General features: G+C 48.8%; 5 protein-coding genes across 5 annotated transcripts; 2 read left to right on the top strand and 3 right to left on the bottom strand.

Moving 5' to 3' along the window:
• Positions 1 to 1419: 1419 nt before the first annotated feature.
• Positions 1420 to 2496, bottom strand: N0V96_004254 (uncharacterized protein; the record flags this gene model as incomplete). Its single annotated transcript, XM_053188318.1, has 2 exons — positions 1420 to 2280; positions 2374 to 2496. 2 exons carry the CDS (start codon positions 2494 to 2496, stop codon positions 1420 to 1422), a joined length of 984 nt encoding a protein of 327 aa, XP_053054280.1.
• A 2756-nt stretch (positions 2497 to 5252) lies between these two features.
• Positions 5253 to 5903, top strand: N0V96_004253 (uncharacterized protein; the record flags this gene model as incomplete). Its single annotated transcript, XM_053188317.1, has 1 exon — positions 5253 to 5903. The coding sequence occupies one exon, from the start codon at positions 5253 to 5255 to the stop codon at positions 5901 to 5903; it is 651 nt and encodes a 216-aa protein (XP_053054279.1).
• A 288-nt stretch (positions 5904 to 6191) lies between these two features.
• Positions 6192 to 9717, bottom strand: N0V96_004252 (uncharacterized protein; the record flags this gene model as incomplete). The annotated part of the gene is made up of 5 exons (XM_065757064.1): positions 6192 to 6835; positions 6893 to 7189; positions 8436 to 8866; positions 8916 to 9163; positions 9244 to 9717. 5 exons carry the CDS (start codon positions 9715 to 9717, stop codon positions 6192 to 6194), a joined length of 2094 nt encoding a protein of 697 aa, XP_065614277.1.
• A 515-nt stretch (positions 9718 to 10232) lies between these two features.
• Positions 10233 to 11651, top strand: N0V96_004251 (uncharacterized protein; the record flags this gene model as incomplete). The annotated part of the gene is made up of 1 exon (XM_053188315.1): positions 10233 to 11651. The coding sequence occupies one exon, from the start codon at positions 10233 to 10235 to the stop codon at positions 11649 to 11651; it is 1419 nt and encodes a 472-aa protein (XP_053054277.1).
• Positions 11652 to 15509: 3858 nt separating this feature from the next.
• N0V96_004250 (uncharacterized protein) lies at positions 15510 to 16827 on the bottom strand (the record flags this gene model as incomplete). Its single annotated transcript, XM_065757063.1, has 7 exons — positions 15510 to 15605; positions 15673 to 15850; positions 15905 to 16027; positions 16084 to 16122; positions 16178 to 16183; positions 16234 to 16363; positions 16422 to 16827. 7 exons carry the CDS (start codon positions 16825 to 16827, stop codon positions 15510 to 15512), a joined length of 978 nt encoding a protein of 325 aa, XP_065614276.1.
• Between the last annotated feature and the right edge of the window lie 6192 nt (positions 16828 to 23019).

Genomic DNA, 23019 nt, shown 5'->3' with positions numbered 1-23019 from the left:
TTGCATGGGTTTTCACTGTAGCATCAGCTTCATACGATATCGTTTTCCATAAGATGGGGGTATTACGTTCCCACGTTGCCTATACCCTTGAAGGGTATGATGGAACACCCGAGGATGTTGAACTTGTGTGGAAGGTGAGCATCCTTGACTCGAGAGAAGTAGGAAAATGTGAATTTTCGAAAAGATTTGAGGAAGTATTGGTACATGTATTTCACGTCACGTTTAATAACCACCATGTTCAGTTGCAATGGAGTGGTCAATTTCCATTCTTCACAGCCTTCTATCTCTGCAAGGCGACACTTCTAAGTCTATATGCTCGATTCTTCCCAGTCTTCATGGAAATTCGACGCAAGATCCTATGGGGGACCATGGTGTATTGCGGCTGTGCATATGTTACCAATATGCTCATCGTACTTCTGATTTGTAGGCCGGTTCAAGGAAACTGGTAAGACTCGCCCATCTCACCATGTAAGTGCTGTCTTTAGCTGAACTATCTGCAAGGTCTCAAGATCCGGCAGTAGCATGTTCCCCGACAGTGTTCGCTCAAGTATTCCAAACCGCGTGGGCGCTGAACTTTGCTGCAGATCTGATGAGTAAGTTTTCCGTTATCGCGTCAACAACAGAAAGTAGACAAGCATCTGTAACTTCTCACACACCTTATAGTATTCTGTCTTCCATTCTTAGTATTGTACCGATTGCAGCTCCAAAAAGCGTTAAGGTCAGTGTTTACTGCACATTCTTTCTTGGAGCGATAAACTTGGCAGTCAGCTTGGCAAGGTTCCTGGGTATTCAGGTGTCAGTGACATCTTTTCGCTCTTTCACACTCATTGGTAAGTCGATATTCTCATTCTAACCTGATGATTTATACGGTATCGTACAATTTTACACGAACAATCATGCTAAAACCAGCCTGGCAGAGTTATGGAGTGCTGTTGACTTGCAAGTCGGTCTGATCATTGCCTGTCTACCGCCTCTGCGGCCCTACTTATCTTATGACTGGAGAATTTGGCCTTTCCGATCAGCAACTCAAACACCCAAAAGCTCTCGCAATCGCACTGATCATTCCGAGATTTCTCGACAGAACGATCAAATAATGTTACAAATTCGAAATATCGAGGATACAAGCTTAATATATAACATCAACAACATCTCCGTACAGATTAGTACCAGATCGGATTACGAAGTCGAGTCGTCAGTTTTGGGAAGTCCGAAATCGCCAGCGTCATTGCTCCGGAGTGACCACCGACCAATACAAAACATAAGTCAACTAAGAGACTAAGGAGTGTCATGTATGAGAGGGGAATGAAAGGTTTCGCTAGGAATGAAGAAATGAATTATTGGGAAGTCTGGAGTTTTTTTGGGTTATTTCTCGAAATACATCTTCTCCTGAAGACCGACGTCTGCTACAGAAAGCAGTCCTCAAGACGAGTTCCAATAAGTTGTGTCAACCCAAGAAGTCCAGCCCGGAAGAATCGTGTCAATGGAAACCGCGCTTGACAGCTTCTTAGCCCAACTCACCCGCGTGCCGCTGGCGCCAGTTCCAGTGTTGCCATATTCCGCATAGTAAACGTTGGCGGTGGGGTTAGTGCCCCAAGCAGACCACCCAACAGGCTTCACGACATCGCTGAGCTGTGAGTTCTGGACGACAACGCGTGCGTATTCCCTCCACGGCCTGCCCAGCACCGTAGACTCCTTGGCGACACCGGCACCTGACTTCGCTGCAATTGTGGCCTTGTTGATCACGTACCAGTAGGCGTCGGCGCTATCGCGACCACTCGCAGTGATGTATCCGGCACCGTTGATAGCGATCGTGCACTTTTCAAACCACGCGTTGCCATCGTTGCCAAAGATGAAGTCGGTCGCACCCTCGATGTAGCTGTTCTTATAGACTTGGTGAGGCTTGTTGGTGTAAATCGTGTCCTGGTAACCGACGAAGCTGCAGCCGTAGTACGCTTGGTATTGGCCATTTGCAGAGATGGCTAGAGCTTGAGAGCCCTTGCCATAGCCATTGATCAGATTGACGTTGTAAAGGCTGAAGTAGCTAGTCGCAACTCTCAATGTTGCGGACAAGTCGTTGCTTCCAGCATCTGCAGCTGAGAGGGTGTTGGTCAAGGTGACTTGGTTCTTGGTGTAGTCTTGGTCGTTGGTAGTGTATGCGTAGATTATAAGCTTTCCACTCAGGCTGGGAATGGAAATTTGTCCAGAGTAAGTGCCCGGCTGGATGAAGATTGTGGTAGTTGCGGTGGAGCTGGCCGAAATGGAGTTGATAGCTGCTTGAAGCTTTGGTATACATCAGCCACGCGACGGCATAACAGATCGATACGTACGAGCCTAGAGACCGTAACACCGTTGGTTTGAATCAACTTTACTCACCGTAGTGTATTGGCCTCCCGACTTAGCAACGACGATGGCGCCTGATGGTGGCGATGTTCGTGAAGCAGCAAAAGCATTGCCTACTAAAACCGCGAAGGCTGAGAGTACGTTAAAAACCTTCATGTTGTCGCCGAGACTATTTTTTATAACTTTCAACTCTGTAGAATTTCCGGTTTGAAGGTAGGATGGAAATGTTCCAAGATTTTGGGGCTTCTATGTCTTATAAACTTTTGACGCATGATACCATTACCCTAAAGTATCATCACTACGCGTGGCGTGTTAAACAGGTTCTCAAGATGAAATCCTTGGCTGCATAAAAATAAATCACACAGAACCGCCAATCGATCCAGAATTGACCACACGGTTCAAATCCCTTTGAACGAATGGTCCTTACTATATCTATGGCGGGGCTCGGGGGCAAGGAAATAGGTGGACTAAAATTCTCCGCCGGCATGCAACCACCCTTCCTGTTTTTCCCCGCCACATGGAGTTTCTCCGAAGCTAATTACGGCCTCCTTGTAGTATTCCCATCCACAATGCGCTCTCCATGCGCTCTCCGGACTCATGAACCCTAAATAGAACGTCGCCCAGAGGGGGGGCCAGTGGCGTACAAATGACTTGAAATACGGGATTGAGCCTTTGCGACGAACGAAATTGAGTTACATCTTGTGCCTGTTATTCAGCCTTCTCAAGCTGTCTGATTTATTGTGTTCTTGACTTGATGCTTGTGGGATAGTGAATGAGCAAGGAGAGCATACATATCTCATGGTTGGCACATCCATCACTATATCAATGGGTCGTTGAAGATGATTTTAGTAAGAAATACATTCTCAAAGAAAGTCAGTCAGTACGGTGCGGCTCAGTCTCCTGCCTGCTCGAGTTTCTGTTCTGTCACTTTTAAATATCAGAAAATGTCATTCTAGCAACGAGAAGGGGCAGTGGCCTGAAAGAAAGGAAGATCTGTTCAAAGCGCACTAGTGTTGCCACTATATACTTGAAATGTTTAGCTCCGAAGGTATTCTGCCTGTTGTTTTTGAGTCAGAGGTCAAATACGTAAGTCAGCAGACAGCCTGGGTATGAAATCGACATGTAGGGTAGGCTAGTCAAAGGCACACCTTGTGCTCAAGAACAACCAATTACGCGGTACTTCGGTCTTGCCAAGAATGGAATGTCTTTATCACGTAACCTTAGTATTATTGGAAGAAACTTCATCTAAGTTGTCAGCGCACCAGTTGGCAGTTTTCCATCATCTAAGTTGTGAAAGTATGCTCAACTAAGTCCACTGGAAAAGTGAAAACGAGTCTAACCTTTATAAGAGGCAGCGCATAACAACCAGAAAGCATGGATCATTAAAGGCAGACATGGGGGGGAGCAGCAGTGAACGGATCCGTCTCTCACTACCTGAGCACGCGTCTTGTCCTCCCGGAAACTTGTCATACGAGTTGTGAAACACCGAGTTTCATAGAAGAATCGCTGAAATGTTCCAATCTCAAAACGTAGTGTGCTTCAGTGATCACCATCCAATTCATTAGTCCTTGCCAGTTTACTCATTGACGTTCTGTGCCGAAGCCGGTAACTTCGCCAGACTTTGCCTCCAGGGCCTCGACTATTAAACTACATGTATGCACGTGAAGAAAATCAATCTTGCACTCAAGGGTTTTCACAATACGGAAGTTGTAAAGTATAGACTCACAGGGCGGCACATGATGGCTTGGCGTAATAGATCAAAGCAGTGGCCAAAATAGTGTATATCATGAGAAGAATTGGTATCGGTGGTGGAATCTCTGCCGTTGTGATCTTGATGGACGGGGAATGCGATGCATCTTGCTGATTACCTTTAATGTATGGGTGAAGCTCGTAAAGTACTATGCAAAACATATGATGACAGTGGATCTGATGGAATACAGCGAATTAGCTAATACTACATGTGATAGCATGTTGTTTGAAGAAGCCGCCTTCTTTTGGGATCACAGAAGACCACGCCATGTCGACATTAGTGGAAGACGGCATCGCGTAGTCTTCGCCCTAGTCGAATACTCATGGCTTAATTCTTAGAACTTCTACTCACACTTTTTGGTAGATTTTCAACAACCATTCAAGGCTTGAAATTTGTCACGAGTTATGGCATGCAACAATGGGCATATGAAGTGAGTTGAATATGGCTTGAATCAACTATCTAGAACGAAGAAAAGGGAGCAATCTATATACTGAGCGAATGTAAGAACCACGTGAGGTAGCACGTGACAGAGTGACGGATGATTGCTGGTATCGTTCCTGTTTCGTCATAAAATCCCAAGGTACTTATCGCAATCTCTTAGTCTTGCAAGTTATCGATTCTCGAGGAGAACTGTGAAAACCCCAAGATCTCGAGAAATAGAGAACATAAGTGATAAGTGCAATTATCAGCCATGTCAAAAGCTTTTCTGGCGCTATCAGTTTCGGGCCAAGCGCTTGTAGTCAACATGGAATCGTCGACCGGAGCTGTTGATTAATCGAGTAGTAAAACGCAAATAACTGTCGTCAGCCCCACTAACTCCTCCCACGCATGTTGGCGCTTAAATGACTTCTGTGGAGTCTTACAACCACTTGCGCCGCTGCATGAGTACACGCACATTCCAGTGCAGGATTAGTATATTCGTTGGATGTCGGGGCAAAGCAAACAGGCAGGGGTGCTGGAGTTGTTGGACCCTCGGATGGGCCCCGATCAAACATATATAAAGCAGTGCTGAGTCTCCCAACCGGCGGTTTGTCCATCATCGCCTTGTTGGTTACCAATTGAAATTATTACCATAGGCCAATGGAGGCTAGCTGATAATTGTAGCGCAGCAACGAATCGCATTTCTACCTGTATCATTTGACTCTACGAATTCGATCCCAGTATGGCGCTACAGGACTCGTCACGACATGGTTCCGTGCTCGTGATCAGAACTCCGAGGCTGATCATCCGCACAGCTGTCCAGTCAGATGCGGAGAATTTGCTCAATTTTCTCCAGACGCCCGACAACTTTCCCTTCCAAGAGTCGGAAAAGAATCTGACTATAGAGAGAATTCGCACCCGCATCGACAAGTTTATCGATTTTACAATCAACGGAAAGAACGGCTGGGTTGTGGCCATCATCCGTGAGACCAACAAGGTGATCGGCAATGGTGGTTACAACACCTTCGAGACCGTTGACCCCGCTGAATTTCTCGCCGGCAAGACTACACTTCCATCGGGAGATAGACGCATGACGGACCTCGGCATCAACATCGATCGCCGACATTGGCGTAAAGGCTACGGTCTTGAGATTCTCGAGGCGTTGATTGAACATGCTCGAACCGAATTGGGCTGTGAGGTGTTCAGGGTTGAAACGGGTGACGACAACCAGCCATGGAGGTCGCTTATGCGTGCCGCCGGCCTCGGCCACTTTGAATCACGCCATATAGCTAGCTATGATGTCAATCAGGAGGTTTGGGCATGGAAGTTTGACGCAGGTCACTGGGAAGAGTCGAAGGCAAAACTCAAGGGAGATTCAAGGTGGCTGATTTGAACGCATAGACTGGAGAGGGTGCAGGCGTAGGTGATGATTGGGGTTAAAAACTAGAGGAAGCAAGCTATTTGACTCATTATTATTCTGAATCATACTTCCCGTCATACAGAACATTTGATCTGTTTCGATAACTGAGGGAAATGAGACATCGGGCCATTCGTATGAATTCATTTGTAATATGACAATGAGATTCATTTCAAGAACTTAAACAATGAGATTAAAACTTGAAGCAAACTGGACATGTTCTTGAGGTTCTCGACATCTCATTGTACCCGTAAGTCTCTCAACTCAAGAGCAGACAGAAGCTCTCGGACCAGCATTGGCCTTGACGTAGGCAGGAACATCTGCTGTAGCAGTCAAGGTGTAGGAATAGAGACTCTTGGGGTCAAAGGAGGTTCCCGAGTTTGCAGCCGTAGTGCCAGTGCAGCTCTTGTAGGTGTTACCAGAGGCATTTAGCACGGCGCCTGAGTCCTTGGTCAAGGGGTTCTTGGTCTTCTCGAAGAAAACGTTCTCGACACGTGCGTTGGTGCTGCCGCGAGCGTAGTGCCCGTATGAAGTGACGCCATAGAGATAGTTATTGTAAAGATGCGCTTGTGCCAAGTTGTCGGCGCTCGGGTTTCTTTGGTTTGTGTTGTCAAACCAGTTGTGGTTGATGGTTCCACGAGCCGTGACATTCTCCGTCCAGCCAATACCGAAAGTCTTGTCGTGGTTACGGAAAATGTTGTTGGAGACTGTGAAGTAGGTGGTGTCCTTACGAAGATCAACCAGGCCGTCGCCGCCGTCTTCGAAAAGGCAGTGGTCGATCCAGATGTTGCTCACGGTATCGGCCTGAACACCGTCACGATCGTTTTCCACACCATCGTTCAGGTTGGTGTGGCCAATCTTGAGGTTGCGAATAATGATGTTCCTAGCCCCGTTCAAGCCCAGACCACCTTTTGGGTCAGATTTAGTATGCGACCTGGCGATATATGAAAAGGGATACGATTTACCTTGATAAAGCTCGCCAGAAGTGCCCAATCCAATGACAGTTTTATCACTAGCGATCTTGATTTCCTTGCCGAGAGGGCTGATGGTGATACGGCCGCTGATCTTAATCACGTATTTTCCTGATGCGCTGGCATACTTCTCGAGGTCAGCTTGAGTAGTTACTGTCACCTCTGTTCCGCCTGCGCCGCCAGTTGTTCCCCCGTTCAGAGAAGCAAATCCAGTAGCAGCAACGAGACAACCGCTGGACTGTCTCTCAGTGACAGCACCCCGGGCAGCGACAATGCCTTGGATAAGTACAACTATGGATGAGATTTTCATGGTTTTGTTCCCGCTCCAGTGAAAGAAGAAAAAGAATTACTGTGAAATGTAGCTCGGATGTGCCGCGGGGTCAAGTTGGATGAGCTTAGATTCAGTGTTGATGCCCAGCTTATATCGATATTGCTATGTTTTTCACGTTCCAAGGCACACTGCGAGAAAGTGTTTTCGTGAGTACGTCAGCATCAAGTTTGGGTATTTTCGGGAGCATCATCCAGCTCATCTGTGATTGAAAATGCCTAGACCAAATGAAATCAGGATCTACGGAGTCTTTTAGTTTAGCCTAAAAATCGGTCTTGAACGTAAGAACATTTCCATATCGGAGTCCCAAGTGACAGTCCCAGCGGGGAACAAGGAAATCCAACGTCGTGGTTCATGGAAATAAACCTCTCGATAACGCCATTTCGCAAGGGAGTTGTGATCATCCAAACCGATAGATTAGCGTTTGGAGACTCGCCAAGGGTTCTCAATCCGAAGCGGGTTGAGTGTCGCATTATGCCAAGTGATTCAATATCGGTGATTAAACCCACCAGTAGCATGGAGCTAGTTCCCCGCATCGCGAAGTGTCATCGTGTATGTACAGTCCCGCCAATGAACATTCCCCTATCGCAGACCAGGATCTGTTTTGGGACGAGTACCGTCATGCTTAGATTATGATACTGATGTAGTTGCTCCTCGTGTTGCCTTCGAGTGAGTCTCTCCGGATGTTGATAGATCCCGTCTGTTGATTGGTTTGAGTAACCACGCCGAGCTGATTCTCAAAATGCAGCCTCTGGTTTGCGAAAGACTTTTGGGAAACTAGAATGACTTGTGAGATAGGGGATATCATTCTCTATGTTGAGGTATATATGTCGTGTCTCTCTATGCTTTAGTTATCTATCTTTTATATTCTATCTGGTATCATATGATAGCAACTTCTAACTTGGGAATTGGCCGTTTTTCGGTACACTCTCTACATAAATGTGCTGTTTTTTACTCATGAGGCTATTTGAAAAATCCTGCTGTTAAGACTTCTCGGTCGTCTCTGTCCTCCGCGCAAATCTAATTCCCGAAACACATGCGAAGCCTGCTAATGCCATTGCCCCGGCATAGTAAGCTGCAGGGCGAAACTTCTCAAGACCATCGACATCACCAGAGATGGAGTAAAGTCCAGAAGCAATTGGGGTACCCTTAACTAGTAAGCAAAACTGGAAGCAGTGCAGGGTGGCTAACGACTTACAAAAAAGAAACCGCAGAACCAAGTCGTCCAGACGACGGGGATGATGCTGAGTGTATTCTCTCCCCCAAAGGTAGCGCTGACGGCGATAGGCGTCAGACTGAAAAACGCACCACATCCAATACCGTTGAATATGAGGTATACGGAAAAGATGCCGATTGATGATGACAGAGGCCACACTATGAGGGAGCTTAGAGCCATGAAGAGCATGCAGATTGCCAGACTCTCGACTGGTCCCAGGAGGGTATCGGCGACCCATCCGGCGATAACGCGGCCCAGGGTAGATGCCAAGTTCCAGCAGGCAAGAATGACGATTCCAATTTCCTTGGTGTAGCCCATTGATCTCGAGAAAATTGGAATGAAGTAGGGCGGAATGAAGAGCGGGAAGCAGGAAAGTATTGTGCCGCCGACGAGCAAAAGGAAGCGAGGTTCCTTGAATCGATACCTACCACATGTCAGCTATGTTCAAAGTGTCGCTGTTTCCATTTACTTACCATTGAAGTTGACGGGAAGCCTGCTTTCCCGAAGTCATCCTCCTTGGGAGGAAGTAAGATGCAGGAATGGAAACACCCCAGAGAATGAAGCCCAGAATGCGGAATGTCCAGGAGACGCCCAAGTCTTTAACAAGGTAGTTGGCTACAACACTCATGATGGCAGAGCCCAAGCTGCCACCACCGAAAACAAAACCCATGGCCAGGGCCTTATGGTTCTTGAAGAGACCCATCGGAGCAGTCGAGACAGACTGATAAGAAATGATGTTAGCTACTATGGTCTGTGCCAGCAGGACATCTGCAGTGTCAGTGAAAGTCTTGTTGCACTCACAAAAATACAAAGGCCTCCACCGAGGCCGAAGACAAGACCATGCAGAAAGAACAAGGCGACGACATGGTTAGTGGTGAAGCTTGCGAGAACTTCACCCAGACCCATGAAGAAGCCTCCAGTCAACGCAGCCAACCGGTATCCTATCCTACTGATAATCTTGTCGGAAACAATACTGAAGCAGATCATGAAAGACGTCGCCATTGATCCAACAAATGTCAAAGTTGTTAGGCTTGATCCCGTCGTCTCAACGAGCTTGACTTGCATGATGCCCCAGGAGTAGATCACTCCGAGGTAAACGAACATGGTCAGTGACGACGCAGCAACGGTGATCCAGGCTTTTCGGTCATCGTAGATCTTCTCCCCTATTATGGGAGTTGAATCTGCGGCATGGTCGTCGCTTGAGTGGTCGGTATCGTGCCCATCTTGGCCAGGGACAACTTGTCGTTCAGGGTAGGTGCCTCTTTCGGTGTCCATCTTGGCAAGAGTCAAATGAAATCGGCGGAAGCTGTCAACAGCATACGCTTTTCGAACCGAAAGTTTCAGCCTCCTCTTGGAGCGTCTTCGAGCTTATCATATTCTCGAGCCTGAGTGGGAAAATCGAATGTTGTAAGTCGGCTTTCGGTTATCGGGTTTGCATCAGAACCGATATCAGATTTTCTCACGCGATAATGCGGTTATCGTCGTCTGCAGGTTTTATGGGGATGCCCGGAGTGGATTCTCTATTGTAATTCCTCCGATGATTTTGACGCAGGCCCACCGTTGGAAGGGCCGGTTGGGCTCCGTGTTTACGGAGCTGCTGGCTTGTCGATCCCGATGACTCTCGGATTTCAACACTAGCGCCGAACAACGAAGGTATATTTAGGAGAGTTAAACTGCCGGTTGTCTCTTTTCTCCCATCTCGTTTCGTTCAATAAAAACAGCAGAGAGAGAGAACTTACACACACATCCCACTTCAACCTATTTGCAGTTCACAGTCATTATCCCTCGCCATGGCTCCCGCAAGAGACGACGAGCTGTTCACAACAGCCAACGCCAAACTTCCCACAGTCAGTAACACCAAAAACAAGGGTGGAGAAGGTCGACTTATGCATCGGTCTTTAATCCAACACCCCTCCATGGTCGAATCAGCAAGCGGTATCTACTTAAATCTCGCGGATGGCAAGAGGGTCATTGACGCATGCGGCGGTGCTGCTGTAGCCCTGATTGGACACACCAACGAGGAAGTCATTCAAGCTATCTCGGACCAAGCCCGAAAAGTGAGCTACGTCCACACGCAAGCCTATACGACGCAACCAGCTGAGGAGCTTGCCGACCTCATCCTCGATGGCAAACCACACGGTCTTGAGAAGGCCTTCTTCGTCTGCAGCGGAAGCGAAGCCGTCGAGTCAGCCCTAAAATTGGCCCGTCAATACCATTTCGAGAATGGTCAGCCACAGAGAAAGCATTTCATTGGCAGGAAGCAAGCGTATCACGGCAACACCATGGCGACCATGTCGATTTCGACAGTCGCATCGAGAAAGATCCCATACGAGGGCTTCTGCTACCCCCACGTCTCATATGTGTCACCAGCATATCCGTACCAATACCAAAGAGTAGACGAGACCGAGGATGAATTCACAGCTAGACTCCTCGCCGAGATCGAGGACGAGTTTCAACGGGTTGGTCCAGACACTGTCATCGCCTTTGTTGCCGAGACTATGGTGGGCGCTACCGCCGGCTGTGTGGCACCTCCTGTCGGCTACATCGCTGGCGCTCGTCAGATTTGCGACAAACATGGCGCTCTTCTCATCCTCGACGAAGTCATGTGCGGCACCGGACGCACTGGAACTTACTTCGCATTTGAACAAGAGGGTGCTGTTCCCGATATTGTCACAGTTGCCAAGGGTCTCGGCGGAGGTTACGGCCCCATTGCCGGCGTTCTGATGCACGAAAAGGTCGTGTCTATGCTGAGACAGGGGTCCAACGCCTTCAACCACGGGCACACTTACCAAGCCCATCCTATTGCTTGCGCAGCTGCGTTGGCTGTTCAAAGGATCGTGAAGCGAGAGGATCTCGTCGCTCGCTGCGCTCAGTTGGGGAAGCAGCTTGAAGTACTACTGCGCATTGAGCTGATCAAATGCAAATCGGTCGGTGAAATCAGAGGAAGAGGTTTGTTCTGGGCTGTCGAGTTTGTGAAGGACAGGGAGACAAGGGAGACATTTGATCCCAAGCTGCGATTTGGGCTACGAGTCCAAGAGCGGGCCTTTGAGAAAGGGGTCGCTCTCTACCCCGGCGCCGGTACGGTGGACGGCTCGAGAGGAGATCACGTTCTGCTTGCTCCTCCGTTCACGACAACAGAGGAGGAGCTGCGTAGGATTTGTAGCGTTTTCAGGGAAGCATTGGAGGAGGTTGAAGCGGAAACACTGTAGAAGGCGGTCACAGCCCAGGAGCTTACTGAAGGTTAGGGTGGCATGTTTGCTAGAGCATTTTTAATCTGCATTTTCGTACATAATCCCTTCCATAATACCCAGTTTTCAAACATGAGCCAGTTGGAACAAAAGTGACTAGCCCATCGTGAAGATCTCTGAAGCATCGACATCTTCCAGCATTGACCACCAATTTGGCCAAAGACCTTGATCATCCATGCTGCCAACGGCGTCTATCAAGGCTTGTGGGTTTAACCCGCCGATATTCTGATTCGACTTATCGCCTGATACGTTGTTGCCCTCACTCGAGCTGACGGCACCCCGCTCAGCGTTGTTGATTTCCTCTAGATGTTGGGCAGATCTATCAACTACTCGGAACTCGTGAACAGACTGATGCAAGACACTGAAGTCAAACCGAGATCGCCCGCGGTATTTTTGGGCGTCAGATGTTGCGCGCTGGTACATCAACGATCCGTTCTGGATGGTCTTGAGCTGTTATGTGTCAGTCATGAGTAGTAGTATATCGATGGTCCACTGGGACTACATCTCCAATGGCATCAATGACTCACCCATCCGTCACCGAGATCCCAGACTTCACGGAACCTGTTAAGATATTCTATACTCCAGTTCATGTACTCTTCCGTCTTGGTGGCATAACCAGCACCAATCCTCGGGAACATGAATCCATAGAGATTGACATAGCAAGATGAGAACGCACAGAATCCAGCGAATGGCGTCATGACTGCAACGCCACATTCTGAAGCCTCTCGAAGAACGCTGGATAGGTGGCCTGCTGCTTCGAACAGTTCTTTTGCACTTTGTTCCCACCAGCCTGGGGGGGCCTCAGCTTCAAGTGTAGGGGGATCTATGGGTCCACGAGGAGTCATATCAATTGTCGGTAGGAACGGAAAGTATTCTCGCTGGAGCATGACGATACTACCGTCATTTTGGATTAGCCTAGGGAAGTGCTTGCGCAAGGGATGAGCTTTGGCAAACCTTTGGTAATAAAGCAGATTTAAATAGACGAAGGATTCGCCATAGCCAAGCGTAGCGTATGCAGCGACACTGTTGGCCGGATAGTGTAATCGATGGTGCTGCTTCGTTCTCCATTCCTCAAGTCTCCGACGCCAGCATGCCACAGGTGATGTAGGGACCCAGGGGCAATTTTCGGGCAAGCACATGCCTGGCGCTTTGCGGCCGTCGTTGAAGACGAAGGCCATGACATCAGAGTAGATGTCGAACCCATCAGCCATGACCCCAAAACTCTGGTCCAAATCAAGATATACCGAAGTTGCTGTTCCACTCGATGTGAAGTTCTCTCCCGCACCTTCAGCTTGCGCTGATGATCCTGGTCCTAAAGCAAACTCAGTAGAAGTAGGCGGACGCGGCACATTGAGCTTTGCCATCTCCTGTTTGGGAAGCACTCTCGGGTTGTATGTTCCCGAGCTCACCATACAGTCCATGATGAAACATGCCCAGAATGTCCTTGTCTCGATGGCGGGAGTGAGGCTGTTTGGCTCGCTGCGGTCTGGGATTTCGAGTGGAAATGGAGCTACTCGCGAACTGTGAAGCAATTGCATCATGCGAATTGCGATTCCTACGTTCCTTGGCGTCAGGAACATCCGAGGTAAAACTTCAAAAGTTGACTTACCACAATGCATCCAGGCCTTGTGGAAATCTCGCGTGCCCCATTCGTACAATGTGAGAATAAGCAGAGCTTGGATGACCTTGACATCTGGCGGTTGAAGGATACATGCTGCCAGGACATCACACGAATAGGACGCATACCTTTCGCTCGGAAAGAGGATTTGCGATCGCAGACGATCCGAATCCGGCTTCTGGGTCTTGGTCATTGCCAGAACCGTTGCCAACAATGCCTTACTTTCTCTCGGGCAATTGGACCCAAATGATTTCATGAAGGATGAGGGGTGGATAACGCGAAGCTCAGGAAACTTGCGCCAGAAGGCCTCGAGAGCGATGTAGACGACATCTTTGGGGACTTGCTCAAGATGATGGTCCATTTCCTGCCTGCCATCTCGATACTCCAAGCCCGACGAGGGCGTCGCCGGGCCCCGAGAATGAGGCGCAGAAAGAAGTTGTCGCTGAGACTCGACGTCTTGATCATGCGATACAGACGAAGCCTCTTCCGTCGTTCTCCGCGCTCGCTTCGCCGCCCGTCCATTCGGCGCGACGTGGGGTCTGGTCAGTACGCAGTCCGGCCTTCCCGACTTCTCGCATTTGGTGCACGGCGGGCTTCCGCTATTGACGCACTTGATCTTGGACCGCCTGCGGGGTCGGAAAAACGGGGTCAGCGGCCGTTACATCGGATCCGATCGATCGCCGCAGGCGAGGCCGGAGACCAATGGGGGACATACCGACAAAATTCGCAGGAGAGACTGGAGCGCATGTTTTCCGATGTTACGTACTTAGTCGGTTCTGGTACGAAAACCGAAAGAAACGGGAATGAAAGATTCGGATTACGGATACAGTTTTTTGGACGGGCGCCGGGGCCGGCTTTGTCATTGTGGATCTGGAACCGGTGGATCCTGGTTGAAAGCTTGCTTCTAGTGCCCGATCCTCTCCGATGAGATGATAACTTTGCGCAGCAGTAACTAGAAGACCACGATAACAACTGATCGAAGCGACCTACTGTTGAGGTCGCTAATAATCTTCGCCATCATTCAGTTTTTTGGTAGGAAAAAAGTGGAACCGAACTACCTAGATCAGCTTGTTTGTACCTCAAGACTCCCTCGAGGCCATCGAGTTGAACATGGATGGCCCCTGTTGCAAGACCATCTTATCTCAGTGAGGCGATAGTCAAATTGGACGCGATGACCCATCTTGAACCATGTGACGGAGTCTGCGCAACTCAATGCTCAGTATCGAACATCATCAGCTCTAGGAACACCGCACTCAATTCTTTTCTTTTCAACTAGAGCATCCAAGTTCTTGTGACTAACACATAGGACGAAGCCTTTGGGCTTTGCTATCTAAGCTAGGTTTGCGACGTCGTAGGCAAACATGAATCTGACCTAAGTCTCGAAATGATGTTGGTTGCACAGCCTCCGTAGCATACTGCGGAACCGTAGACATGTCCGCAATGAGTCTTGGTAAGTTGGCTGCAGAACTTCTGACTCTCTTCTAACCGCACAGGAGTGCTCATAGCACCCACAGCCCGTAGGCGATGATCGGCATTACAGGTCTTTGGTTTGCAGCCTTCGCATTTCGTTATTCTCACAAAGAATACACCACTCTCGATTGTGTGGACAGAGGCAAACCTAGACTTGAAGTAAGCAATGAGGTGTCCGCTGCCGAGAAGCCCAGACTCAGAGGTTGGCCGAGGTGATTGGAGGAGATCGGTAAGGAGAAGAGTCGCAAAGTGGCTTTGCCAAGTGGCTATATATGCCATGTAACCTCAACATTGGCCCGACTTATCCAGCCTCGAGGAACACGATTTAGTTTTGCCGGCTAGCACATAAGTAAGTAGATACTTATGTACGCGAACATCGCGATAAGCGCTTTTTCAGCCTCCTAGTAGGTAGTAAATCGAACCCATGACCGACTTGGTGTTGGTGTGCGATGAATACGAGTCAATGAAGTGAACAAGGGCTGACTAGAGGTTCGCTACGCGGCAAGTCATTTGTATGTTTGTGTTAGCAGCAGGTGGTCTGTAAATATCATGTGTTCCAACAAAATAATGCAAACATGTATAATGCGGACCACCACGTTCGACCAGCGAGCCAGAAGCTTGCCAACCTCCCACCCTTGCTTATAAATCCTCAAGTTCATTTGATAATGTAACTCGTACGTTAAGCCACCTCTTTACAAATCGCATGGCCGCCATCATCACAGTCCAGGTGATCAACAGGCTGTGGTGAAGCTGGTGGCGACGCAATACGTTCCGTCAGGGCCACTGCCAATCTTAGTGGGCTCGGCGCCACTGTTGTTTCCGGTGTACTACAGTCCAGAGTAAGCATATCTTCCTTATACATTGGAATAATTGGCAGGGGTAAATTCAACATACCCTGTCACAAATCTTGTTGTCATCTTGGCAACAGCTGGTGACCTTGCAGGTATCGCCATAGTTGGTGTTGATGCCGCAGAGGACTCCGCCGTCCTTTGCGATCACGTTGTTCATGACAATGTTGCGTGCACCTCCGTTGCCACTGCAGTTACCACAGCTTCGGACGACCTTTCCGTAGCTAGTCACGTTTTAACAAACTGTATCACGACAAAAGACGATGAGTTCGACTCACTCATTGGCGTAGAAGTTCTTGATTGAGACGGTTCCAAAGCCGTTGAATTGGACAATCTTGTCCGCAGCCTTGAAAGCACCACCGCCGTTAACGTAAGAGGTTCCGCTAGTCTGCTTCAACGTGCTGGGGTAAAAGTTATTAGCAACAAATGATTGCACAATTGACATAGAGAGACTCACAGAGCATCTTCGCAAACATCTTCCCACCAGACATTGTTACTATCCACTGTCAGTCTGCTGTTTTCCAAGTCTTTTCTTCTCGTGGTTCTCATACAGTGTGCTATAGTCAATTAGCATCAATACTCTCTTCAGGGCTGAAGAAAGACTAACCAGGTTCCCTTGCAGTGTACACCCTCTGCTTGATCAGGACCAATGATGACGTTCGAGAGAGTGGCACCAGCCTCGAGAACGAACATAGCATCAGCCTCACCTGTCTCGTCTTGCTCAGCGCAAACCCTAGCTGCTCTAGTGTCAGTATTACATCGTACACCATTCTTCTGGTCTTGTTGACAACGTACGGCTGCGATCAAACTTTTTCATGCCGCCATCGTAAGACTGCCCAGCGGAAACGGTGATGGCCTTGCTGGTAGAAGTAGCTCCAGTGGACTTGGGCAGAGTAGTAGTAACTCCAGTGGGCGTAGAGCCGCCTGCAGCAGTAGTGGTCTTCAAGGTGGTAGTTGGAGAACTACCACCGGCACCGCTGTAGGCGCAGGTACACTCCGCTGAGATGAGACTCGGCTTCTGCGAGCAGTTGGTAGCCCAGGCGGGCAGAGCGGTGGTGGCAGTCACGGTGCTCTTGGTGAAGGTGGCGCAAAAGGTCGACGCGGCGGCATTGGACTTGATGTAGCTGGCACACGCGTTCGTATCTGTGTTTAAGCAGCCCAGGACCGCGGGAAGGAGAGCAAGAAGGTAGTATTGGTGCATCTTGGCGTTGTCCGGGAGCGGGGCGTTTGGAAGTCTTGGCTCTGAAGATCAGGGGTGAAGCTTGGTGATGTGATCTTGGTTCACTTAGGGATATAACGTAGTACTTATAGCTATTGAGATTTTGATAACTCGATGGAATACGGTCAAAGATTCTCTCGTTGCTTCCAAGGATTGAAGTTACCACCTTACTTAGCATACCCTAGGCCATCCGCCATCTTCAGCCTCATATTTGATGACCGAAGGAAAAGGTTTTCCCGCGCAGAATTCCACCAGTAACGAATCATCAACGGTTCTTCACATGGATCAGTATGTAGCATAGATCGACTCTACCTGCAAACAACTTGCCTTCCCTTTTCCGAGCACCCTATATCGTATAAGCTTAGCTTGACGCAGGGGGGCTTGTCACCGGGACGCATCCGAGTCTACCCCACAAACCCGGAGATACCGCGTTAAGTTAAGATTCTACGAAGACTACCACTTGTACCCTTTAATCTGTGTGTGCGATTTCCACGTGTACACCATCAAATAAGAGTTGCCCATTTGTGGAAAAAGGCACATTGATCGAAGGCAACCCCGAAAGTAGGTTCACCCTCCGCATACATATGTGGTAGACACAGCATACCGTCTAGCATAATTTTGCCCTTCTAGTGATAACAAACAAGGTCGATCGAGTTGTTTCAACGGACTACGTCCAGCACTCACCGAAAATGGTACTTCACAAAGAAAGATAGACACTAGAGGTCGCGATGGGCAGTCGACAAACTTTACTCAGCGCTCGCGACCAAAACCGTGATTATGCTGCCTGTTTTCAATTCCACAGCTTCATCATGTGGCCAGTTCTGGGATGTGGGATGTTAGGAAGTTTGATCAGTTGGTGGATAGAATTTGTTTGTCGATGGCACATAAGCACAATAAAAGCCACCAATGATGACGGCAGACTCAACCAGGGTTCAAGCCACGTTCATAAAGAGGCCGCCATCACAAGCACTTTAAACACGGGGTGCAGCCTTCTGAAGCAGGTAAGAGTGATAGTAGGGTTACATTGAATGGTGCGCCGGATTTCATTGCGCTGTGTGATCTGTCCGCGTGGTCTTTGTCTGCGGCCTGTCCAAGTAGGTGGACTTCTATCTGTTGGGTCATATTGTAGTAAGACCCATTGCTAACTTGCCGTCTTGAACCCCGTTTTGTTATAGCCTTAAGGATCCCCGATGGCTCAAGTGATTTCTTTAGACACTCGCGATGTGCAGTTCTTGCTAAGGTATAATGCAAACACTATAGGAATTGCTTTATCGCTCTTGCCTCGTCATTGTATTGATCGCGAGTTATAGATTTTTTCCAATTACCGTCCAAGATCCTTCCGTCCCATACTTTTGGGCTTTCATAAACAAAATATCTAAGCCGTCAAGTATTGCTATATTTCGAAAATACCAACTCTCTAGCCGAAAATCCGTTTGTCGCTGAGGGTAGTTGATGTCGTTTCGTATACCCAGATGATGGATATCACGCAACTGATGCTTAACTCAGCTCTTTGAATGTCCAAGTCTCTACATCATCCTACTTAGTACCTTAGACTGTGATCAGTGTTGACCTTATCCAACATCTCAATTGCTCGATGTCAAGCGATGGACAATTCAATTTGACGCGATAACACGGCAGTCCCGGCTCATACACGCGCGTGCACCTGCCTACATGTCCGAATTCGATGTATCTTGGGTGAGGTAAATTGCCACAATACCACGAAAGACTCAGATGTCAACCATCTTCATCTCTCCAACCAGAGGTTTCAAGGTTATTTCTCTCTTAAGTTGAAGCGCACATACGTATATACTCGCGCGTTAGAAGATGAGGTAGACATAGAATAAACCCCTGTGATCAAGTTCAGTTGAACTAGTTGCCTAGCAATACTGATTGTGCTATAGGTGGCGTTTCAGGGGGTGAGATGTTCGTACTTATTTCTTCGCACATCAAACCATGAACGATCAACTGCTAAAAGGCTCATCCCTTTTCACTGGGTTAACCTTCATTTCCGACTAATTACATCAACAGCACGTAGCATTCCCCTCTGCGAATGATTGAATGATTGTTTTGTATTGTCATAACATCTTCACCTCAATGCCCAAACGTGACAGAAGCATTACTTCTTCTAAGATACATGTCGCTTAAACGCCTTTAAAATTTTCATCTTGAAACTCGTGACTCAGACTCCAAGGATACTATCTTCACTGCCTGACATACGTGACGTGCTCTGTAACACCGTCTTTGAGTTTACTTGCCCGCCCACTCGATCCAAGTTGTACGGGTTTTCTGTTCCATCTCTCGATTTTGAATTATTTGAATGGAATCCTGATCTCTCGTGGCTATGATACTGATATCCGCCCGGCTTGTTTCGATTTGCGGCTTCTCGTAGGGCGCGAGGAGTAAAGAGGGGTTTCAGCGCAGGAACACTGGCGCATATTATTCCGATGTTGATCTCCAACATGGACCAGATGTTGATAAGGATGCTCTCCTGGGAAAAGATCCTTGGCCAGGGTATATGTGTAAATCGTGTGTAACCGGACGATAGATGTTATTGTTGCGAACACGCCAACGCCGAAAATGACTCCAAGCGCGATCTTTTCTCGCCGCGGCCGGAGAATACCCATAAGTGTTTTGATAGGAAGAACGAGAATCCAGATGTCGGTTACAATGTTGAACCCGGAAGTGACTGGCTAAGATTAGCAAGAAGTCTGCCATGATTGGATGATCAGTGGGTCATAGTTGATCACTAATAACTTACAATAGAAAAAGGCGGTGGTGTTGATACACACTCCATCGACAGTCCCAGTCAGGTCCCACATCTCATATAGTGGTTGGCACTGAGACAGAGTGACGCCAATGCAAATGACGAAGAATAACAAATGAAACACAATGGTGCATATGCAGAGAATATTGAGCGACCTGGTGCCAGCTGCCGGTAGAGTCAGCACAAAATCTATTCACCATAATGTGATAGAAAGACATACCAAATCTGAGGTACATGCACAATATAGATATCTTGATTGCTGATATACAGACATAGTACGTCACTTGAATAGCCAGTGTGTTTTTCAGGAGATTTGTCATATTGTCGAGGCTCAAATCCTTAGAGGGAAAACCAATATGATTTGCTTTTCCGACAAAGATCTCTGCGAGGTAAGCGAGAGTGAAAACCATTCCAATGACCATGGAGTAATCATCGAGACCAGGCTTTCGAATAAGAACTGCTCGAACAAATGTTCGGGCAATTACGACCATGGCTACACTTCTGTTAGTTTTGAAATTGTTCGAGCCTCCAAACAATAGACTTACTTGAAATTGCTGTGAAGAAACATGATGTTATGATGAGGCTGTTCTGCCTCACTTGGTCGGAAGCCATACTGCTATGCTCCAGCGGGACATTCCCCTATAAGATCCTTGTTCTCATCGAAGACCGATGTCTGTCTTGGCTGATATAGAAAATCTTGTCTTCCTTCGTTATATGTGGATCGTCGATGGTGGTCTGGCAATGGTACAAACTGGGGGGAACGGGCAGTATTCCCTTCATACATGTACAGTAGGGCTGAGGATCAAGAGCGAAGCCGAGTGGGATAGATTGGAAGTAGGAGGGCGAACTCTCTTTTCAAACCCCATCGAGAAGCATGAAAACCAGATGAGATGAGAAGTGGGACCTTCAAAGGGGCCCAGGCGGCATGCGACGCTGGAGGGATGGGCGGGGCCATGATGCACAAGCACAGACAACAAGCCGCGCTGCCGCATCCAGGGTGGAAGACGTGGATCGGATCGCTGGCTGAATGACGGTAGCTCAATCTCCTCACAATTTACGCGAGCTTCGACCGGTCTCCCTCGCGTACGCATTGCGTGGAGACCAATGCCCTTGCCAGGCTTGTCAGGGCTTGTCAGAGTGCGTGCGATTCGATCCCGCCTTGATGCTGCACGCTCCAGCCGTAATGAACGGGCTGCGAGAGGCTGCAGGTCTAGTGTGCAGGCAGAGCTCTGTGAGCTTTCGGAAGAGAAGGAAGAGGGCCGTTAATGAAGCCTTTCCGGAATGGGGGATTCTGCACCGAGGCTAGCGTCCGGGGGACCTGCAGCAATTCACGGAGGTTTAACTAAGGCCGGGCATGGTCTGACAGGAAACGGCCCAATGGCGCTGGAGGAATGAACTAGTCTACACAGTTACAGGGTTGGTTAGCAGTTCTGCAAAGTGGTGGCTGACTTTCGACCCCCTTCTTCGCTTGTTCCATTTCGTGTTCCAGACGGACGCCGAGGCAGTGCGGCTTGCTGGAGCTGGATAAAGGAGGGGGACCGGGCAACGGCGATCTTCACCGCGGGACCAGACGGCAGAGCGGGTGAAGATGGTGTGATGAGCGTTCATCTCGCCTTTGGCTGCGACCCGAGGCACGGGTTGTTTGATATGGTGGCCGGTGGTCGAACTTTCTCGGCTTTGGCAAACCGTAAAAACTAGGCCCCATTGACAGTGGACTGACTTTTGACGGTCTGATGATACCCAAAGGAGATAGGCTCGAAAGAATTGAGGCGGTTTTGGATAATAGGCGAAAGAACGGCAGATGAATATTCAAGCCACCACCACTCCAACTTCTAACTTCAAACACCACCCTTGCGGCTATCCAAATCCATGGAATACTTCCGCTGCGGCTGGAGTGAAGGGTGCCTTGGCTTGGGCTAGGTGCTTTGCTCCGAGTGATCTGATATGTTGCGTCTTTAGGTTCAGCAGCATCAGGGGTTTCCAAGGACAGGCATTCCGGTTACTTCGGATTCCCAGTTCCCAGTGCCCATTGACTTTGGGTTTCCCCTGGCTACAACGAAAGATGCTCGGTCTCGTTCGTTGCCAAGAAGCAGCCGATCGCAACGTCACTCAGGATAACCACCGCTGTACATGGTGTAAGAACTGGCTTTTGCCCTAAACTAGCGCGAATGGACACCTTAATCTTGCGGGAGAATGAACCCCGATCGCGATTCGATATGGGTAGCTAGGGTGGCATGTCACTGCGGACTAGACAAGTCCTTTTGTTATCGCTTGTTAGCACAACCGGCAAGAAATAGTATTGATTGATGGGCGGTTGCGCCTCTAAAATAAAATAAAATAAAAAGGCGAGGAATCAGGCTGAACAGAATTTGAGACGTCTATGGCGAGTCGGTTAAGGTGTTGGTGGGCAACCAATCTTGGTTACACGTCGAGCAAGGACAGGCACTCTTCGCCTAGGCCCCCCTCTTTTGAAGCTCTCCCTGCATTCTCACGCGCAGCAGGCCCCTGATCCTTGAAGCTTCTTCTCAGGAGGCCAAAGCGTTTCATGTCGAAGACGACGACGAGGAATATGCTGACGTTGCGACGGCATTGCATTGTACAAGCCTTCGTCCTTCCGATCGAAAATGTAGCCACGTACGAAGGCACGTACAAAGAGACGTAAGTATGTCTGTGCCATCTCAATCCCTAGGCCATCTGCAGGCCTTGGTCGCTCCTGAGTTCCCCCGCCGACTATCTGGTCCGTGTTGCTCGACGGAAAGCCTGCAGCGGGCCAGCGATCCCCCAGAAATTGCATGATCTGCGGCAAGTCTTCAACTGCCCCTGGTCTTTGGTAGAATTTCTCCCTCTATTACCGGTGCCTCCCAACATTAAATCTTGACTCCCTCACAATCACAGTGGACCGCTATCGCCTGATGCTCCAAGCGCAGCGAAAAGCATGCCCGGCCTGCTATCCTCCCCATGACTGGACATCGCTGCAACTCGGTTCCGGGAGCGTCGATAGCTCAGACCCTGACCAGGCGTAGAAAGTCGGCAGCAATGGACACGCTCGGTGACTTTCACGTTTGCCTATCAGAACAGGCCACCAGCTAGCTACTCAATCTTGAACGACCCAATCCTACTGTCAAGACGTCCCGCCACTTGAATGTCAATTCCTCAATCTCAGCTCGATTTTCAACATCAGGAAGAAGGAAGAAAAGAATTTGGCTAGCTCGCCAACTAAGACTTCGCTATAGGTAGCGTAGCCCCGCAGAGCTTCGCTGGCTATCCTTGCCCTGCTATGCCTACGAAGGACATTGAAACGATCGTGAACGCGAGTCATGAACGACACCTGTCACAGCCCTACAGACCCGCATTGAGTCAAACACCAAGACTTCAATTATTTCTGCAGGTCTTATTTGGTGCAGATAAGC

This window comes from Colletotrichum fioriniae (assembly GCF_027942845.1).
Source record: "Colletotrichum fioriniae strain IMI 355084 chromosome Unknown scaffold_4, whole genome shotgun sequence".
Taxonomy (NCBI): domain Eukaryota; kingdom Fungi; phylum Ascomycota; class Sordariomycetes; order Glomerellales; family Glomerellaceae; genus Colletotrichum; species Colletotrichum fioriniae.
Note: the sequence above shows the minus strand (reverse complement) of the source record. Positions and strands in the feature narration are given on the sequence as shown.